General features: G+C 43.0%; 1 protein-coding gene across 1 annotated transcript in view; it reads left to right on the top strand.

Annotated features, from left to right (window-relative positions):
• ARHGEF12 (Rho guanine nucleotide exchange factor 12) overlaps positions 1-19,175 on the top strand; it is a 117,113-nt gene that overhangs the window by 80,834 nt on the left and 17,104 nt on the right. The window contains exons 23-27 of the mRNA XM_036260064.1: positions 788-920; positions 1,198-1,233; positions 4,633-4,787; positions 5,645-5,791; positions 6,792-6,877. Coding sequence (XP_036115957.1) covers positions 788-920; positions 1,198-1,233; positions 4,633-4,787; positions 5,645-5,791; positions 6,792-6,877 — 557 coding nt within the window. The remainder of the gene's footprint in view (positions 1-787; positions 921-1,197; positions 1,234-4,632; positions 4,788-5,644; positions 5,792-6,791; positions 6,878-19,175) is intronic.

Consider the following 19,175-nt stretch of genomic DNA (forward strand, 5'->3'; position numbering starts at 1 on the left):
AATCTGGCATAGAAGAGACACTGACTTTTTGAAGGGATAAAAATGTAGGTGTAATTATATTGTTTAAACTTAGGTAATAACTAATAACCCGATTAATAGTATAATTATAAAACACTGGGAAGAAATGGGGAATTGAAGGCAGGAAGCCTAAAGGAGCGATATCTGCAGAGGAGGAAGAAACAGATGTTACCTACAGATAATAAGAAGAAGAAGTATGAAGTCATCATTTGTTGTTGGATCCCCTAACGTCTGAAACGTGAATGAACAAGATTGGGGGCAGGAAAGACAAAGTGAATGTTTTTTCTCATCAGAGCTCTTCTGAGTTGTTGCCGTGTCTTATGCTGACATTTAAAAGCTGTTTAAAATGACTTTCCTGTTTGCTTCTCAATGTATTTAAAAATTTTACGTACTAGAATTTAGATTCTAGCTTACCCACAGTTGTTCAAATACACACGTGACTGGACTAGGTGGAAGCTCTTTTGGGCTAAGTTATTGGTTTTCTGTGATCATCTTTTTTTTTTTTCTTTATTGATTTTTAGAGAGAGAGGAAGTGAAAGGGAGAGAGAGAGAGAAACATCGATGAGAGAGAACATTGACTGGCCACCTCCACTGGGGGTCAGGCCCACAATCTGGATGTGTCCTGACCGGGAATCGAACTGGCGACCTCTTGATGCATGGGTCGATGCTCAACCACCGAGCCACACCGGCTGGACATCAGTGATCATAACACGTATATATTGTTATGTGCATGTGACACGAGTTGAATGTCTGACATTTTTCTTTTCAGGATCGAAACAAGTAGGAGAAACTCCAGCACCTGGAGACTCCGTGGACGGCACACCTCGCACTGCCAATGCCGTCTTCGACTTCCTGCCTCCTGCGTTGGACCAGGTGCAGGAGGAGGAGTGGGAGGCAGACAGGTAACTCAGAGACACGGTCCGTCCAGGGCCCTGTGCGGCGTGTTCTGATTGTAGGGTGTCCCTGCATTTCACAGTTCTTCCCCCGTGTGGTGTTTGGGGAGGAACTGGAACTGGTATTGGTAGTAAATATTCGATAGGTACTTAATGTTTTTCAGTTCATTTGATAGTTACCTTACAATATCCAGAAGAAGGATTTGTTGGCCATTGTAGTCTAACCCAGTGTGGAACCCTTCGGCGTTTTCTTCTTGTGATCACCATTTTGTTTTCCTTGTTTCAGGATGACTGAACACGGGACCCCAAAGCCCTTCCGAAAGTGAGTGACCCTAAGGTGGATTTCATAGAGGCACGTTTTAGGAGATGTATATTTTTTGCCCTAAATCCTGTTTTAAAGGCAGAGAGACTCGGGACTCCTGGCCCAGATGATTGAGTAGGTGGGTGCTGTGCCCGTCCTCCCACGAGCACAGATCACAACGAAATCGCGGAGCAGCCGTCGCTGAGAAGGGACCACCCGGAGTAGCCGGACTTCGAAGTGCTAGAACCAGGACTGGAAAGAAGCCCTGTTGAGACCCATAGGAGTAGAGGCATGAAATGGGGAGGTCCCACACCCACCGTGTGGAAATTAAGAAGCAGAAGGGGTGTCTTGGCTACGGGGATCTCCCCTGAGGAATGAGGGGTCCCAGCCACACTGGGCTTCCCTGCCTGGGACGGCAGTGCTGGGAAGAGGAGCTCCCGTGGACGTAACTGACTCCTGCTGCTTTGAGAAAACCAGTGGGATTTCTGGGAACCAGCTGGAACTGCGCTTGAGGGCGGCAGAGGCTGCTGGAGCCAGGCCTTCCTCTCGAGAAGCCTTGACTGACGGACCTCTGAACCCACTCACTCGGGCTGCAGCGTGAGGACAGCAGCGGGAACTGCCGGGGCACATGGGGGAGCTAAGCTGAGTAGCTTGGGGCTGAGATCTGGAAGGACAGACATCAGAACAACACTCTGGAGACAGACGTGCCGGCTGCACCACTGCTCCTTTGTTGACCCCTCCCCCGCCTGGCAGGCTCAGCAGGTCCGCGTCTGTGCCTCCTGGAGCCCGGCTGACACTGCTGCCGGCCATGTGGATTCACTCAGACACCACCCCGCCAGCCTGAGCCAGTTCCGGTAGCTTTTCTACACGCGCAGTCTGCCTTAGCTCATGCTGCAGATTTCCCTAAAATCTTCCGAGGGTCCCCAAACCCCAGACAAGTAGGGGCTGGCTGTGGTACACTCTGTGTCACTTGCTAAGGGGCCCCAGGCACAGGACAACCAGCAATCAGTCTCAGCTTGCATTGTAACTCCCATCAGGTGGCCCCACACCCGGCATAACTTGGGGCCATTGTTGGCTTGGAAAGTAGCTTCAGTTAAGTGGTCCTAAGCGTAGCGCTAGTGACCACTACATGGTGACTACCACAGGACCTCCAGCCTGGCACTGTCGACAGCCAACCTGACGTTGCAGCATAACCTCTTCCACGTGTCTCCCACTGCCGCACAGGAGGCATCCAACGTTGATCGCGCTTTAGCTCCCACCAGGTGGCACGAGCCGCCCACCTAGCCCTTACAAGAGGCTCCAGAAACAACACACACTGTGGCTGGCTTCAGAACACGCAGAGCAGCACCGAGCAGCTCCACAGGGCGAATGGGAGGGGTGGGTTTCGCTGCCACCGAGAGGTCAGCCCCGTCCTTGCACAACAGCTCGCCTGGTGCAGCCACAGCAGCCCTCACAGCCAGGCTGCCGCAGGGCCAGTCCTGCCCACCGTTGCGCAGTGGCATCAGGCTCAACTGTAATAGGCACACACAGCCCACACGGTAGACACCCCAAGAGCACCCAGACTGCAGCTGGGTCTCCTAGGACACCTGCTGCATAAGCCACTCTGCCAAGAACTGAGGACGCAACAGGTCACCCTAATATGTGGAAACAAATATGGGGAGTCAGACAAAGAAACGTTTAAAAAGAAAGAACAAGACAGAACTCCAGAGAAAGAACTGAACTAGAGACAATCCAGCGGATGCAGTCAGAACACTTGTTACGAGGACACTCAAGGGACTTAGGGGAAGAGTCAGCAGAGAGGATATACAAATGAGTTAAATGAGCTCGAACACATGAAAATCCAGTCAGAAGTGAAGAACACAGTAACTGAGAGGAAGAAGACACTGGAAGAATCAATAGCAGATTAAAGAAGAGGATTGAATCTGCGACGTGGAAGACAAGGTAGCAGAAAATACCCTTCAGAACCGCAAAAAGAAAATAATGAAAAATAATGAGGACAGTGTGTGGGACTTCTGGGACAACAGGTGTAACAGCATTTGTGTCATGTGGATGCCCAGAAGGAGGAGAGGGAGAGCAAGGACTTTAAAACCTGTTTGAAGAAATAATGAGTGAAAACTTCTCTAGTCTGGTGAAGGAAATAGACACACAGGCCCAGGAAGCACGGGTGTCCCAAACAAGATAAACCCAAAGAGGTCCACATCAAGACACCTTATAATTACAATCCAAAGGTAAAAGACAAAGAGAATCTTAAAAGCAAGAGAAAAGCAGTTATGTCCATGGGAGCTCCAGTATGACTGTCAGCTAATTTCTCAACAGAAACTTTGTGGGCCAGAGGGACTGTCACGAAATACTCAAAAGTGATAAAAAGCAATGACCCACAACCAAGATTACTCCACCCAGCGAGGCTCTCCTCTTAGATTAGGAGAGAGAGCTTTCCAGACAAGTGGAAGCTAAAAGACTTCATCACTAATAAACCTGTAATGCAAGAAATGTTAAAGGAACTTCTATAAGTAGAAAAGAAAAAAATAAAACCAAGAAAATAAAGGAAAGAAGAAAATGTTCACTGCCAAAGGCAAACACTTAGTAACAGCCAACTCTAAAGTGAGTACAAAGTATAAAAGGCGAAAGTAGAAGGATCGTGTGTAATCACAACAATAAATTAAGGGATAAAGGCACACATGAAAGAAATAAAAGCATAAATGTGCAGGGGGTAAGTACAAATTGTAGTGATATTAGAGTGTATGAGAACTAAGTGACCATGTGTTCATAGTGGACTGCTATGAACAGGCATGGTATATATGGACCAAGTGGTGAGCATGTACCAGAAATCTGTGAGCAATGCAATAAAGAAAGGAAACAACACTGTAGAAAGTCATCAACGTACAAGAGCGAGAGAATAAGAAAGGAACAGAGAAGAACTCCAAAACAATCAGAAAAACATTAATTAAATGACAGAAACTGCATACTTATCAGTACTTCATGTGCAAATGTACGAAATGCTCCACGAAAACAACGGGGTGGATGAAATAAGATTCGTGCATATATGCCGACAGACCCGTGTCGGATCTAGAGATATGCAGAGAATGAAAATACAGAGATGGAAAAAGGCATTTCCTGAAAATGGAAGAGAGAGAAACATCGGCGTGAAAGGGACACATCAAGTGGCTGCCTCCTGCACGACCCAAACAGGGCCGGGGACAAACTGCAACTGAGGTACGTGCCCTTAGCGGGAACTGAACCCGGGTCTCTCTGGACCACAGGCCGATGCTCTAACCACTGAGCCAAACTGGCCAGGGCCAAAAGTAATACATTTTTCAAGAGAAGAAACACTACACAGTCCATCAGACTGATTTACTGTAATGCAAAGGCTTCTGCTTGATGTCCTCAAATAGGATTCGTCATCATTTTTTTCTTCATTAGGTTTGACAGCATAGCTTTAGGAGAAAGTCAAAGTGAGGATGAACAGTTTGACGAGGACCTAGAGACGGACCCACCCAACTGGCAGCAGCTGGCCAGCCGGGAAGTGTTGCTGGGACTGAAGCAAGGGGAGATCAAACGGCAGGAAGTGATTAATGGTGAGTTTAATGAGCTTCTGTTGTTGTTTACATGTGCTGAGTTTTATTAGAGCAGGAAATACCTGGAGTCTTGGTGTTTGCGTCCAAGTTTCTGCTTGTCTTTTGTTTTAACAAAGAGGAAACTAAACTATGTAGATGACCCTTGAACTTTAAAACAAAAAGATCATTGAGACAACATTTGCCATCACTTCACTTTCAGGCTAAATTCATTTTGTTTGTAAATTATAAATGAGAACGTAAGGCCCAGGGTGATGGAAGGAATCAGGATCTACAGCTGTAAGGGGAAGGGTGCAGCTCCCTCCGCTGCCCAGGGGAGCCCGGCAGAGGCGGGACCTGGGCGCGGCGCCCTCTGCAGGATGTGATTGGAATAAGCATGCTCTTGGCCCTGGTAACATTGAAACCGTGAAATTACAAGTCCGGCCTCAGAGGTGAGGTGTGAAGGCAGGCGAGCTAAGTGCAGGTGCTGTATTTATGAGGAAGGCTCAGTTACAGGCCACATGATGTGGGCTCACGCTTTCCAGTGTAGTCGTGGTTGGTGGGCACCGTCGCAAAAGGACAGAGAGTTTGGGAGTACACTGTTAACCTTTAAGGACAAAGCAGTTTTTAATGATTTTTATTTGCTAGTATTAAACTCTTAGAGCCAATATGTGGGAGAGTTCTATGGCATCAAGAAAATGACTCTGAGATACTCTGTCTTTTCTGAACTACACGTAGTTATTATAGAACTTACTTGCTAGCTAGTTCCAGTCACAGCCTGCAGGAGCACAGCCGGGGATGCTGTAGTGGCTGTGGGTGAGGCAGGCACAGAGGTCGATGGACTCATCCTCGGTAACACAGCTGTTTGCCTCTCTGCTCAGAGCTGTTCTACACTGAGAGGGCTCACGTGCGGACTCTGAAGGTCCTGGACCAAGTGTTCTACCAGCGAGTGTCCAGAGAAGGGATTCTGTCACCCTCAGAACTACGGAAAATTTTTTCAAACTTGGAAGATATTCTTCTACTTCACAGTAAGAGAAATTGACTGTGATCTTTGTCCCTAATATTTCCAACATAAGAAAGATTGTGAGTATATAAAGGTACCATAACAGTGAAATCTTACAAATGTCCTCATGTTAGCATTCCTGGAATAATGTTTGTGTGCACAACATAAATAAATGATTGGACCTTTAACCCCAACCCCAAACCCATACCAGCCTTTTATGTACAAAGAGGTAACACAGGACCAAGGATCTAATGTCAGTGTCTACGATGAAAAACATGAGTAAAAATTACACTTAAAAATCTTCTGTCAACTATAGTGTGTATGTTTTTACAAATATATAGTCAGTATATATGTATAAATGCATTTTGAAACATCTATATAAGTAATATCCATATATAATCCCATGATGGCATCATTTTCAGGAATTAAATTAATTTTTGCTTGGAATGCTTGAGTAAATATAGAAAAGTTCCTTCGTGCTTGCGTTCCCTGGTTGTATGCTTCTGGGACTCTGCGTCAGTAGTATCAGGCCCTCTCTTTATAAGTCACTGTTTCTCCCTGACCCTGGATGTGCTGTCTCTCGGCAGGGCTGCCATCGGCCTCTTTCCGCACCTAAGTACCACCTCCACTTCCTAGTGGGGACCTGAGGGTCTGCTGCATCCACAGCTCGGGCTTGGTCGCACCCAGTGCCTGCGAACAGGCACGTTCTGAGGGGAGCCGGCTGCAGAACCACCTGTGCTGCCGGCACTGCTTTGTGTGCCTGGGCTCAGGCGGGGTGTGCGGCGGGAGGGCTACTTGGTGTCCTGTGTGTTGCTGGCTGGTTGTCACACTGTCTTACGCTCTCCAGCCGGAGCTCACAGATACCAGACGTGTGAGAATTGTATCCAGGTTTACATTTGAGGAGACTAGAAGTAGCTACACTGTTCTGAATCTGTTTTTAAGAATTTAAGTTCTTAATCCTACCAGTAACTTAGCCTGAGATGAATATATGCTTAATCTTTTTCCATTTTATTTTCCCCCTTCAGTTGGGTTGAATGAGCAAATGAAGGCTGTTCGGAAGAGGAACGAGACCTCTGTTATTGACCAAATTGGGGATGATTTGCTCACCTGGGTAAGGAAATTTGCTATTTTACTGTAATATTTTTATAGACATTTGTTTATCAGACACGAGGTTAAGTAGTTCAGCTTTCCAGATCTGCGGGTCACCCACTTTGCGAAGCTGATGTACAGACAAGGGTCCAGAGTGTGTTCTGGTCACCGTCTCCTGTTAAACCCAGTCAAGCTGAGTGCTCTTTTCACCGAATTGAAGATACTAGTTCTTTGTGTTTTAAGGAATATCACACAAAATGGATCTTCATAAAAATAAGTCAGCTGAGGTGGCCCTGGCCGGTTTGGCTCAGCGGTTAGAGCCTTGGCCTGCGGTCCCGCTAAGGGCACGTACCTCGGTTGCAGTTTGTCCCCGGCCCTGGTTGGTCGTGCGGGTGGCTGCCACTCCATGTGTCCCTTTCACGTCAATGTTTCTTTCTCTCTCTTCCTCTCTCTCCCTCCCACTCTGTCTGAACAAAAAACGAAAAAAATGTCCTCGGTGAGATAAAAAAAAATAATAATAATTCAACTGATGTGGAATTTTAGCTAAAAATTCTGTGGTCTAAATCTCAAAGTTTTACTGCACAACATTAGACCCTTGTAGATTCAGAACTACCATCACAAAAGCAGAAACAAACATTGATGAATCTTATTTATAGCATAAGACATGAGTTCAGAGACTGTGGCAGCTATTTATCAGGCTGTGTATGTTCTTTCTGTTCGTCAGTGTGCCCCCCACAGATCGTGTGCCAGGCACTGCTGGGAGCACAGTGGGGCTGAAGGTCGAGCTGCCCTGGGAAGCATGTGATCAGTTGGAAAACTGCCTTTAGTCATTTCAAGTTGGTTGAGTGTTACAAGGAGGGGAGAGTACAGGTGGTTGCGGAATATAGAGCAGGAAGACCTAAGCTAGAACATACAGAAAATCTTCCCACATGAAGTACATCCCACAGTCTGCGAAATCTCCACACAGGCTTGAACATGAACTGCTTGGATACACAGATAGAAGTTTACTTCAGTAGGTAGCCTGCCATGGATTTTGGTAATGCTACAGTGATAAATTTTTAAAAGATTAAATACTAGTAATTCACTAAAATAATCTTTATCTTCTCTCTGATAGTGAAATCATGGCCTGGAATCCACTAATTCAATAGTAGATCTCCTCTTACCCTTGACTCGTAGACCAGGATTGGGAAATCTTGATCCAGTCTTATCTTGCATTTTCTGAACTTTCCAAAGCATTTTCTCCCCTAGGCCCACTCTAAGATTATTGTTATTAAGATCTACTTCTTTGCCCTGGCCAATTTGGCTCAGCGGTTAGAGCGTCGACCTGCAGTCCAGAGAGACCCGGGTTCGGTTCCCGCTAAGGGCATGTACCTCGGTTGCAGTTTGTCCCCGGCCCTGGTTGGTCGTGCGGGTGGCAGCCACTCGATGTGTCTCACATTAATGTTTCTCTCTCTCTCTCTCTCTCCTACTCTATCAGAACAAAAAATGGAAAAAATGTTCTCAGGTGAGGATAAAAAAAAAAACTACTTCTTTGAAAAGTTCAACTTACTATTCCTACTCTGTGAAAGTCTGACTCACTTGGTTTCACGATGTCAGCGTAGCAGTGACAATTTTGTGTGAGTTCTGTTAGTTCTTGTTAGCACACTACTCAACATGAAACAGAAAATTTGTAGTATGACATAGTGTAGCATCAATTCTCATGTCAAATTTGGATTAAAAAGTTGTAAGCCATGTGGACTTGATATCAGTCTTGATTCCTAAGCAGTTTAATTTGAACCTCATTTAAATAGTATTTAAACTGGTTTGGCTCAGCAGTTAGAGTGTTGGTTTGGCTCAGCAGTTAGAGTGTTGACCTGTGGTCTAGTGCCGGAGAGACCCAGGTTTAGTTCCCGCTAAGGGCACGTACCTCGGTTGCAGTTTGTCCCCGGCCCTGGTTGGGTCGTGCGGGTGGAAGCCACTCGATGTGTCTCTTTCACATCAATGTTTCTCTCTCTCTCTCTCTCTCTCTCTTCCTCTGTTTCTTCCTCTCCCTCCCTCCCACTTTATCTGAACAAAAAATGGAAAAATGCCCTCAGGGGAGGATTAAAAAAAAAGTAGTATTTAAACCAAGTCTCCAGCGAGATCCATCATTAGTGTGCAGAAGTGCAGGTGGTCCATCGGACAGAACTCTGTCTGCATATTGGTAGGACGTGGAGAAACCAGTGACTGGAGCGGGACAGAGACAGGCACAAGGACCCCCTCTCCCACCCTCGACAGTGCTTGTTGGCTGCTGTGTTGGTGACTGGCTTTCCGACAGGTGTGAGGTGTGTGTTGTGTTTCCATTTGCTCCCCTGATGGCCAGTGGAACTGAGCATCTTTTCATGTGTCATTGTCCGTCTGTATGTCGTGTCTGGAGAAGTGTCTGTTCAGGTCCCCTACCCATATTTTAATTGAATAGTTTATGGGGTTGGTTGTTTGTTTTGTTTTGGGGTTTTTTTTGCATTGAGATGTCTGAGTTCTTTATAAATTTTGGATATTAACCCCTTATCATATGTACCACTGGTGAATATATTCTCTCTTTCAGTAGATTGTCTTTTTGTTTTGCTGATGTGATGGTTTCCTTACTGTGCACAACTTGTTAGTTCGATATTAGCCCCGTTGGTTTATTTTTGCTTTTGTTTCTTTTGTCCAAGGAGATGTGTCAGAAAAAATATTGCTAAAAGAAATATGAGAGATTTTTCTTCTAGGGGTTTTATGGCTTGGGATCTTACATTTAAGTCTTTAATTCGTCTTGAGTTTATTCTTGTGTGTGGTGTGAGAAGGTGGTGTAGTTTCAGTTTTTTGCGTGTATCTGTCCAGTTTTCCCAGCCCCCTTTATTGACTACACGGTCTTACCCCACTGTACATTTTCCCCTCTGTCAAATATTAAGTGACCACATGGGCACTGGTTTATGCTGGGCTCCCTGCTCTGCCCCATCGATTGTGTCTGTGTCCACGCCGGCACCGTGCTGCTCGGATTGCGATGGCCTCGGGGTCGAGCGTGAGACCAGGTTGCGTGAGCCTCCGAGCTCTGTTCTTTCTCAACATTGCTGTGCTGTTCAGTCTCTTGTGGTTCCGTTTAAATTTTGGGGTTATTTTTTCTATTTCTGTGACACACCATTGGTATTAGGAAAGGGATTGTGTTGAATCTCTAGATTGCTTTGGGAAGTGTGGACATTTTAATGATGCTAATTTTCCTTTCCAAGAGCACAGTATCTGCTTTTATTTATATATTTTTTCAGTTTCTTTCTTCAGTGTCTTACAGTTTTCCGAATACAGACCTTTTGCATCCTTGGTTAGATGTATTCCTGGGTATTTTATTTTTTGAGGCAGCTGTGAATGGGACTGTCGTCTCAGTTTTCCTTTCCAGTGGTTCATCACTGCTGTGGAAAGTGCAGGCCACCTCTGAACACTGATTTCTGTTCTGCTACTTCATCGAGTTCATTTTTAAGTTCCTCTGTATCTAGTATCATGTTTTCTGCAAGTAATGGCAGTTTTACATCTTCCTTTTTAAACAGTATGTTTTTATTGATTTTTTTAGAGAGAGAGAGAGAAACATCAGTGTGAGAGAGAAACATCGATTGGCTGCCTCCTGCACGCCCCCCCTTCCCTACTGTGGATCAAGCCCGCAACTGGGGGCATGTGCCCGACCAGGAGTCGAACGGGAACCTCTCACTCCATGGGACGACACTCAGGCCACTGAGCCACACTGGACCGGCTACACATTCCTTTTTATTTTGGATTTTTTAAATTTCTTCTTCTTGTCTGATTGCTGTGGTTAGGATTCTCACTACTGTGTTGAGTATTAGTGGTGGAAGTGGGTCTTGTTCCTGATCTTAAGGGAACAGTTTTAGTCTTTCCCCACTGAGTATGGTGTTCACTCAGGGTTTGTTATAAATGAGTCCTTTGTTATGTTGAGGTGTGTTCCCACTGTTTCCACTTCCCTGAGAGTTTTTTTTTTTTTTATCCTCACCTGAGGACATTTTTCCATTTTTTTTGTTCAGATAGAGCAGGAGGGAGAGAGAGGAAGAGAGAGAGAAAGAAACATCGTTGTGAAAGGGACACATCGAGTGGCTGCCACCTGCACGACCAACCAGGGCCGGGGACAAACTGCAACCGAGGTACGTGCCCTTAGCGGGAACCGAACCCCGGTCTCTCTGGACCGCAGGCCGACGCTCTAACCGCTGAGCCAAACCGGCCAGGGCTCCCTGAGAGTTTTTTTAATCATACTTCAGTGCAGGATTTTGTCACCTGTTTTTTCTGCGTCTGTTGATTTGATCATTTTATTTTAATCCTTCCTTTTGTTTATGTGATGTATCACATTTCTTAATTTGTGGATGTTGTATCAAGCTTGCATCCCGGGAATATATTCCACTTAATCATAGTGTGTGATCTTTTTAATGTATTGCTGGACTAAGTTTGCTCATATTTTGTTGAGTATTTTTGCATCTATGTTCAACAGGGATATTGTGCTATAATTTTTTTTTCTTTGTAGTGTCTTTGTTTGGTTTTGGATTTAGAATAATGCTTGCCTTGAAAAATGAGCTTGGGAATGTTCCCGCCTCTTGAAATACTTGGAATAGCCTAAGAAAAGTGTTAGTTCTTTGAATGTTTGGTGAAATTCACCTGTGAAGCCATCCAGCACAGGGCTTTGCTTGTTGGTAGTGTCTGTTTATTACTGCTTCGATTTCATTGGTCTGTTCATATTTTCTGTCTCTTGATTCAGTTTTGGAAGATTATATGTTGCTAGGAATTTATCCATTTCTTATAGATTGTTTAATTTGTTGACATATTCACAATATTCTCTTATAATTCTTTGTGTTTCTGTGGTGTCATTTGTTACTTCTCTTTTGTTCCAGATTTTATTTATTTGTGTCCTCTCTCTTTTTGTCTTTATGTGTCTGTTTAAAAGTTTGTCAATCTTGTTTACATTTTAAAAAAACCAAGTCTTCGTTTCATTGATATTTTAAATTATGTTTGGACTCTACTTGTTTATTTTTGCTCCCTCTACCTAGCCTGCCCCACCCCCCCACCGGCCTTCACTACATTATTGTCTGTGTCCATGGTCTGTGCGTATGTGCATATGTGTTCTTTGATTAATCTCCTCCAGTCCTCCACATGCTGCTCTCCTCTGAGATCTGTCAGTCTGTCCCATGTATCCAGGCCTTTGCTCCTATTGTTTGTCAGTTTATTTTGTTCATTAGATTCCACATGTAAGTAAGATCAAGTGATATTTCTCTTTCTCTCTCATGCTTATTTTGCTTAACATAATAATCTCCTGGTCTATCCTTGATGTCGCAAAGGGTGCGAGATCTCTCTTTTTTACAGCTGCATAGTATTCCGTTGCATAAATGTACCACAGCTTTTTTCCCACTCATCTACTGATGGGCTTTTGGAATGTTTCTACATCTTGCCCATTGTAAATAGTGTTGCTGTGAACATGGGAGTGCACATGTTCTTTCTGATGGGTGTTTTAGGCTTCTCAGGATATGTTCCCAGAAGTGGGATCACTGGGTCAAATAGCATTACCATGTTTACTTTTTTGAGGAAACACCTTACTGTTCTCCAAAGTGGCTGCAACAGTCTGCATTTCCTCCAGCAGTGTACCACAGTTTCCTTTTCTCCACATCCTCACTAGCACTTGTTTGTTGATTTATTGATGGTAGTCATTCTGGCAAGTCTGAAGTGATACAGATACCTCATTGTAGTTTTAATTTGACGTTGAGGTTTAATTTTTTTAAATATCTTTTTATTAATATTTTAGAGAGAGAGAGAGAGAGAAACATCATAAGAGAGAAACATCGATTGGCTGCCTCCTGCATGCACCCTACTGGGAGTCAAGCCCACAACCCAGGCATTTGCCCTGACTAGGAATCAAATCAGGCCCTCTCAGTCCATGGGGCGATGCTCAATCCACTGAGCTACACTGGCTGGGCTTTTTTAAATTTTTGTTAGAAAGAGGGGGAGAGAGAGAGAGAATCATCAATGGTTGCCTTCCTCATGGACCCCGACCTCAGATAAAACCCACAACCTGGGTATGTGCCCTAACTATGATTTAAACCTGCCACCTTTTGGTGTACAATACAATGCTCCAACCAATGGAGCCACACCAACAAGGGCAGAGCAATTTTTGATGTACTCTAATCATATCCTTTTCCCAGTTTTGTTTCCCCTTTATTGATTTTTGAGAGAGGAAAGGAGATGGAGAGAGAGATAGAAACATAGTTGAGAGAGAACACCGATTGGCCGCCTCCTGCATGCCCCCATTGAGGATTTGGCCCACAACCTGGGCATGTGTGCTAACGGAATTGAACCAGCAACCTCTTGGTGCATGGGTCGCTCGCTGCTCAACCACTGAGCCACACCGGCTGGGCGCTTTTGCCCATTTTTTAATTGGATTGTTTGTCTCTCTGGTGTTGAGTTGTATAAGTTCTTTAAATATTTTGGATATTAACCCACTATCAGAAGTATCATTGACGAATATATTCTCCCAGATAGTGGGTTCCTTTTTTGATTTTATTGATGGTTTCTTTTTGCTGTGCAGAAGCTTTTTAGATTGATATAGTCCTGTTTGTTTAATTTTTTTTTTTTCCTTGTTTCTCTTGGCCTGGGAGATGTATTGGCAAAAGTACTGCTACCTGAGATGTCTGAAATTTTACTGCCTATGTTTCCTTCTAGTACTTTTATGGTTTCATGACTTATGTTTAGATCTTTTATCCATTTTGAGTTTATTATTGTGAACGGTATAAGTTGGTGGCCTAGTTTTATTTTTTTGCATGTACCTATCCAGTTTTCTCAGTGCTATTTATTGAAGAGACTATCTTGACTCCATGGTATATTCTTGCCTCCTTTGTCAAATATTAATTGACCATAAAGGCATGGGTTGATTTCTGAAGTCTCTTTTCTGTTCCATTGATCTGTATGCCTGTTCTTGTGTCTGTACCAGACTGTTTTGATTAAAATGGCTTTGTAGTATAGTTTGATATTCAGTATTGTGATCTCTGCAACTTTGTTCTTCTATCTCAAGTTTGCTGAGCCTACTTTGGAGTATTTTTGGTTCCATATAAATTTTTGGAATATTTTTTTCTAGATCTGTGAAATAATACTGTTGGCATTTTAGTAGGAATTGCATTGAACCTATAGATTGCTTTGGGTAGTATGGACATTTTAACAGTGTTAATTCTTTCAGTCCAAAAGTGTGGTATATGCTTCCACTTATTTATATCTTCCTTAATTTATTTCTTTAATGTCCTATGGTTTTCTGAGCACAGGACTTTTACTTCTTTCGTTAAGTTTATTCCTACACACCTTATTTTGTTGTAGTTGTTGCAGTGGTAAATGGGATTATTTCCTAATTTTTTTTATCTGATAGTTCATTATTGATATATAAAAATGCCATTGATTTCTGGATGTTGATTTTGTATCCAGCAGTTTTTCTGAATTCCTTTATTAGGTCTAGTAGTTTTTTGGTGGAAGTCTTTAGGGTTTTCTATATTCTATATTCAGTATCATGTCATTTATAACATCTGCTCCCAGTACTATTTTGAATAAGAGTGGTAAAAGCGGACATTCCTGTCTTATTACTGATCTTAAGGGAAATGTTTTTAGTTTTTGCCCGTTGAGTATGATATTAGCTGCAGATTTTTCATATATGGCCTTTTTTTATGTTGAGGTTTGATCTCTCTATCCCCATCTTGCTAAGAGTTTTTATTATAAATGGTGCTGGATTTTGTCAAAAGGTTTTGCTGCATCGGTCGATATGATCATGTGATTTTTATCTTTCATTTTGTTCATGTGATGTGTCACATTTATTTATTTGAGAATATATGACAAATCTTGCTTCTCTGGATAAATCCCACTTGGTCATTTTGTATGATCTGATTCACTAAAATTTGGAATCTATGTTCTTCAGTATATTGGCCTATAATTTTCTTTGTGGTGTGTTTATCTGGTTTTGGAGTTGGAATAATGTGGCCTCGCAAAAAACAAAAAAAAACCTGAAAGTCTTCCTTCCTCTTGAATTGTTTGGAATCCGTGAGGATGACAGGTGTTAGCTGTTCTCTGGATGTTTGGTAAAATTCACCTGCGACACCATCTGGTCCAGGACTGTCATTTGCTGGCAGTTTTTTGGTTACTGCTACCATTTCATTAGTTGTTATCCATTTATTCAGGTTTTCTGATTCATCTTGATTGAATTTGGGAACTGTATTTCTAGGAATGTGTCCATTTTACTCAGGTTGTTCAATTTGTTTACATATAGATGTTCATAGTAATTGTTTACAATCCTTTGTATTTCTATGATGTCAGTTGTTACTTCACCTCTTTCTATTCTCATTTTATTTGAGTCCTCTTTCTTTGTTTCTTGATGAGTCTAGCTAGAGATTTATCCATGTTATTTATGTTTTTAAAGAACCAGCTCTTGGTTTTATTAATTTTTGTTTTGTGGTTTTATTCTCTATGTTATTTATTTAAACTTTGACCTTTATTAATTTTCTTCCTTCCACTTACTCTGGGCTGTTCTTGTTTTTCTTGAGCTTTGGTTTTTGTTTGCTTTAGTTCGTTTAGGTGTAGTTTTAGATTGTTTATTTGAGATTTTTTTGTTTCTTGAGTTAGGCCTTTGATGATACGAACTTCTCTCTCAAGAATCCTTTCACTCTGTCCCATAGATTTGGGGCTGTTGTGTGTCCATTTTCATTTGCTTTTAGGTAATTTTTTATTTCTTCCTTGATGTCATTTGTATCACATTCATTGTTTAATAACATACTATTGAGCCTCTAAGTGTTTTAATGTTTTCAGGGTTTTTTATTGTAGTTGATTTCTGGTTTCATGCCATTGTGATCCAAGAAGATGCTTGATATGATTTCAGTCTTCTTGAAATTGTTATGACTTACTTTGTGTCCTAACATGTGGTCTGTCTTTGAGAATGTTTCTTGTGTCCTTGAAATGAATGTATATTCTGCAGTTTTTGTATGAAATGTTCTCTAAATATCAATGAAACTCATCTGATGTAGTGTGTCATTTAAGGTTGCTATTTCTTTGTTGAATTTATTTATTTATTTTTTTGGTCTGAAAAATCTATCCAGTGATGTCAGTGGGGTGTTAAAGTCCTCTACTGTGACTGTATTGCTGTCAATCTCTCCCTTAAAGTTCACCAAAAGTTTTTTGTGTTTTTTTTTAATAATATATTTAGGTGCTCCTATATTGAGTACATATTTTTTTACCAGTGTTATATCCTCTTGTGTGACCTTCTCTTGTTATGGCCTTTGATCTGAAGTTTATTTTGTAAGATGTAAGTATTGCTACCCTTGCCCATTTTTTTTTATATCCATTTGTATAGAAGGATTTTTTTTCATCTCTTCACTTTCATACTGTGTGAGTCTTTAGTTCTGAGGTGGGGCTCTTGTAGAAAACATTTATGTAGGTCATGTTTTCTTATCCATTTATCTACTTTATGTCTTTTGATTGGAGTATTTAATGCATTTACATTTAAGGTCAGTATTGATAGGTACTTCTATATTGTCAATTTTATTCTTTATGCCTATGTTCCCCTCTCTCTATATATATATATCTTCTTCTTTTTTTTAACCCTCTTCTGAGGACATTTTTTGTTCAGATAGAATGGAAGGGAAAGAGAGGAAGAGTGAGAGAGAGAGAGAGAGAGAGAGAGAGACACATCGACGTGAAAGGGACACATCAAGTGGCTGCCTCCCGCACGACCCAACCAGGGCTGGGGACAAACTGCAGCTGAGACACATGGCCTTAGTGGGAACCAAACCTGGGTCTCTCTGGACCACAGGCCAGTGCTCTAACCATTGAGCCAAACTGGCCAGGGCTCCTCCTCCTCTTCTTCCTCTTCTTCCTCCTCCTCCTCCTCCTCCTCTTCTTCTCCTCCTTCTCCCTCCTTCTCCGTGTAGTAGTCACTTTAACATTTCTTGTGATATTGATTTGTTGATAATGAACTTCTTTCACCTGTTTTTTAATCTGGAAACTCTTCATTTTACATTTAATTTTAAATGATAGCCTTGCTGGATAGAGTAGTTTTGGTTTCACATCCTTGCTTTTCATTACTTTGAATACTTCATGCCATTTCCTTCTGACCTGGAGTGTTTCTGTTGAGAAATCAACTGACACCCGTATGAGAACTAAACTGTAGGACAGACTGTCTCTCTCACTGCCATTAAAATTCTCCCTTTGTCTTTAACCTTTGCCATTTTGATTATGATATGTCTTGTCGTGGACTCTGGGTCCATCTCGATAGGGATTCTCTGTGCTTTCTGAACTTGTGTGACTGTTTTCTTCATCAAGTTAGGGAATTTTTCTGTCATTATTTCTTCAAACAAGGTCTCTATTTCTTGCTTGCTTTCTTCTGATTCCCCTATGATGCGAATGTTGTTCCTTTTTGTGTTGTCCAAAAATCTTCTTAAAGAATACTCATGCTTTTTAATTCTTTTTCTTTTTGTTGCTGTAATTGAATGATTTTTTTCCACCTTTTCTTCTAATTTTCTGATTCTGTCCTCTCCTTCATCTAACCTACTATTTTTTGCTTCCATTGTCTTCATTTCCAAGTGGTTGTTTTTTATAGTTTCTATATTATTTTTTATGCTGTTGAGCATTCTTAAAACCATTACTTTGAACTCTGTTATGGATAAACTGCTTGCCTCTATTTCATTTAGTTATTTTGATCCCCCTGCTCTTCCATTTGGGACCTGTTTGTTTCCCCATTTTGGTTCTCAGTGTTTGTTTTTATGTATGAGGAATAACTGCTACAACTCCCAGTCTTGGTGGGGCCGCCTACTGTAACGTGTTCTGTGTGGTCCAGTGGTGTAGTTTACTTGGTCACCTGATATGGATTCTCTAGGAATGTTCCCTGTGTGGGTTGTGAGTGTCTTCTGTTGTAATTGGGTCTTGATTGCTGTTGTCCCATTCGTGGGTGGACTTAGCCTTGAGGCTTGGTGACTGTGCAGCTCAGCCCGACCACATCATACAGATTGTGATGCTGGTGTTGACAGAAGAAAACAAGACAGGAGGCCAAGCCAAAAACAACAACAGAGCACAAGAAAAGAAAAGATAGTAACAAGACGCTTAAGCATTAGAGTATAAAGAAAGGAACAAAAACAGCATGTGAGAGGAAAGAAAAAATAAAATAATTTTAATAAATAATAAAAATAAAACATAGACTAGGAAAGGGGAAAACAGTAAAAAAGAATAAAAATGAAAAGAGTATAAAACGCAATTAGAAAAGTAGAGAGAAAAAGAGATGTGAACAAATGAAGAGAAGAAGAAAACAAAATAAAATAAAAAAGGGGGAAAAAAAATAAAGAGGAGTTTGTCTCAGTACCCACAGTGGATCTCCTGCTGGTAGAGGCCCGGTCCTTCTCAGAGGGTGTCTGAAATTGACTACCAGGTGTGCTGGTCCCAGGTCTCCCACGTGGCTTCCTGGTGCAAACCAGTGTCGTTGGCTGTCCCTGCCTGGCCCTCGGCAGCCTGTCCAGAGTTCGACAGAGCAGAGCCCTAGTGGGCTCGTGGGAGGGGCCTCCGTAGCCGGAGGCGGGGTTTGCCTAAGGCCGGCCGCCTTGAATGCCCTGCTCTGTGCTGCTCTCCCCGTCCTCACAGGTCTGTGCTCGGCAGGGCTCTGAGCCCTGGCTGGGGAGATCGAAACAGACTCCCATCGGGGATGGCACCATGACTGTGGGGCTGCTGCACGTCCTCTCCTTCCCGGGGCTGCACAACTGAGCTGTGGGCTCTGAGCTGCTGCCCTGTGAAGCAGCCGCAGGCCCAGCACATGCCGCCTGTCTCCTGCGCAGAAGCCCACCTGGGAGGCGCAGGCACGTGACTCAGCTCTTCTGGTTCCCCGCAGCCCCTGACGCCACACTGAGTCGGAGGGGAAGGAAGAATGTAGTGGCCCAGCCGGATGGCTCAGTTGGCTGAGCAGTGTCCCGCACACCAGCAGGGTTGCAGGTTCTATTCAGTTCGGGGCACATACCTAAGTTGCACATTTGAGCCCCTGTCAGGGTGCATACAGGAAGCAACCGATCATTGTTTCTCTCTCCTTTTGTTCCCCCCACTCAGTAAAGTCAATGAAAAGTGTTCTCAGGTGAGGATTTTTTAAAAATCCGTTCCCCTCGGAACTTTAATCTGTCTGTGGCTGTTCCCAGCTGGGTGGGGCCTCCATCCAGGCTTCCATTAGGCCGAATGTTCAACTTCGTCACATCGTCAAACCAAGCAGTACAGGCGTAAATTTCCAGCCCAGCAAGAGATTCATGGGCTCATGATCTCCAAGAGAGATTGCGGCAGGGGTGTCT

The sequence above is a fragment of the Molossus molossus genome, unplaced genomic scaffold (genome assembly GCF_014108415.1).
Source record: "Molossus molossus isolate mMolMol1 unplaced genomic scaffold, mMolMol1.p scaffold_m16_p_13, whole genome shotgun sequence".
Taxonomy (NCBI): Eukaryota; Metazoa; Chordata; class Mammalia; order Chiroptera; family Molossidae; genus Molossus; species Molossus molossus.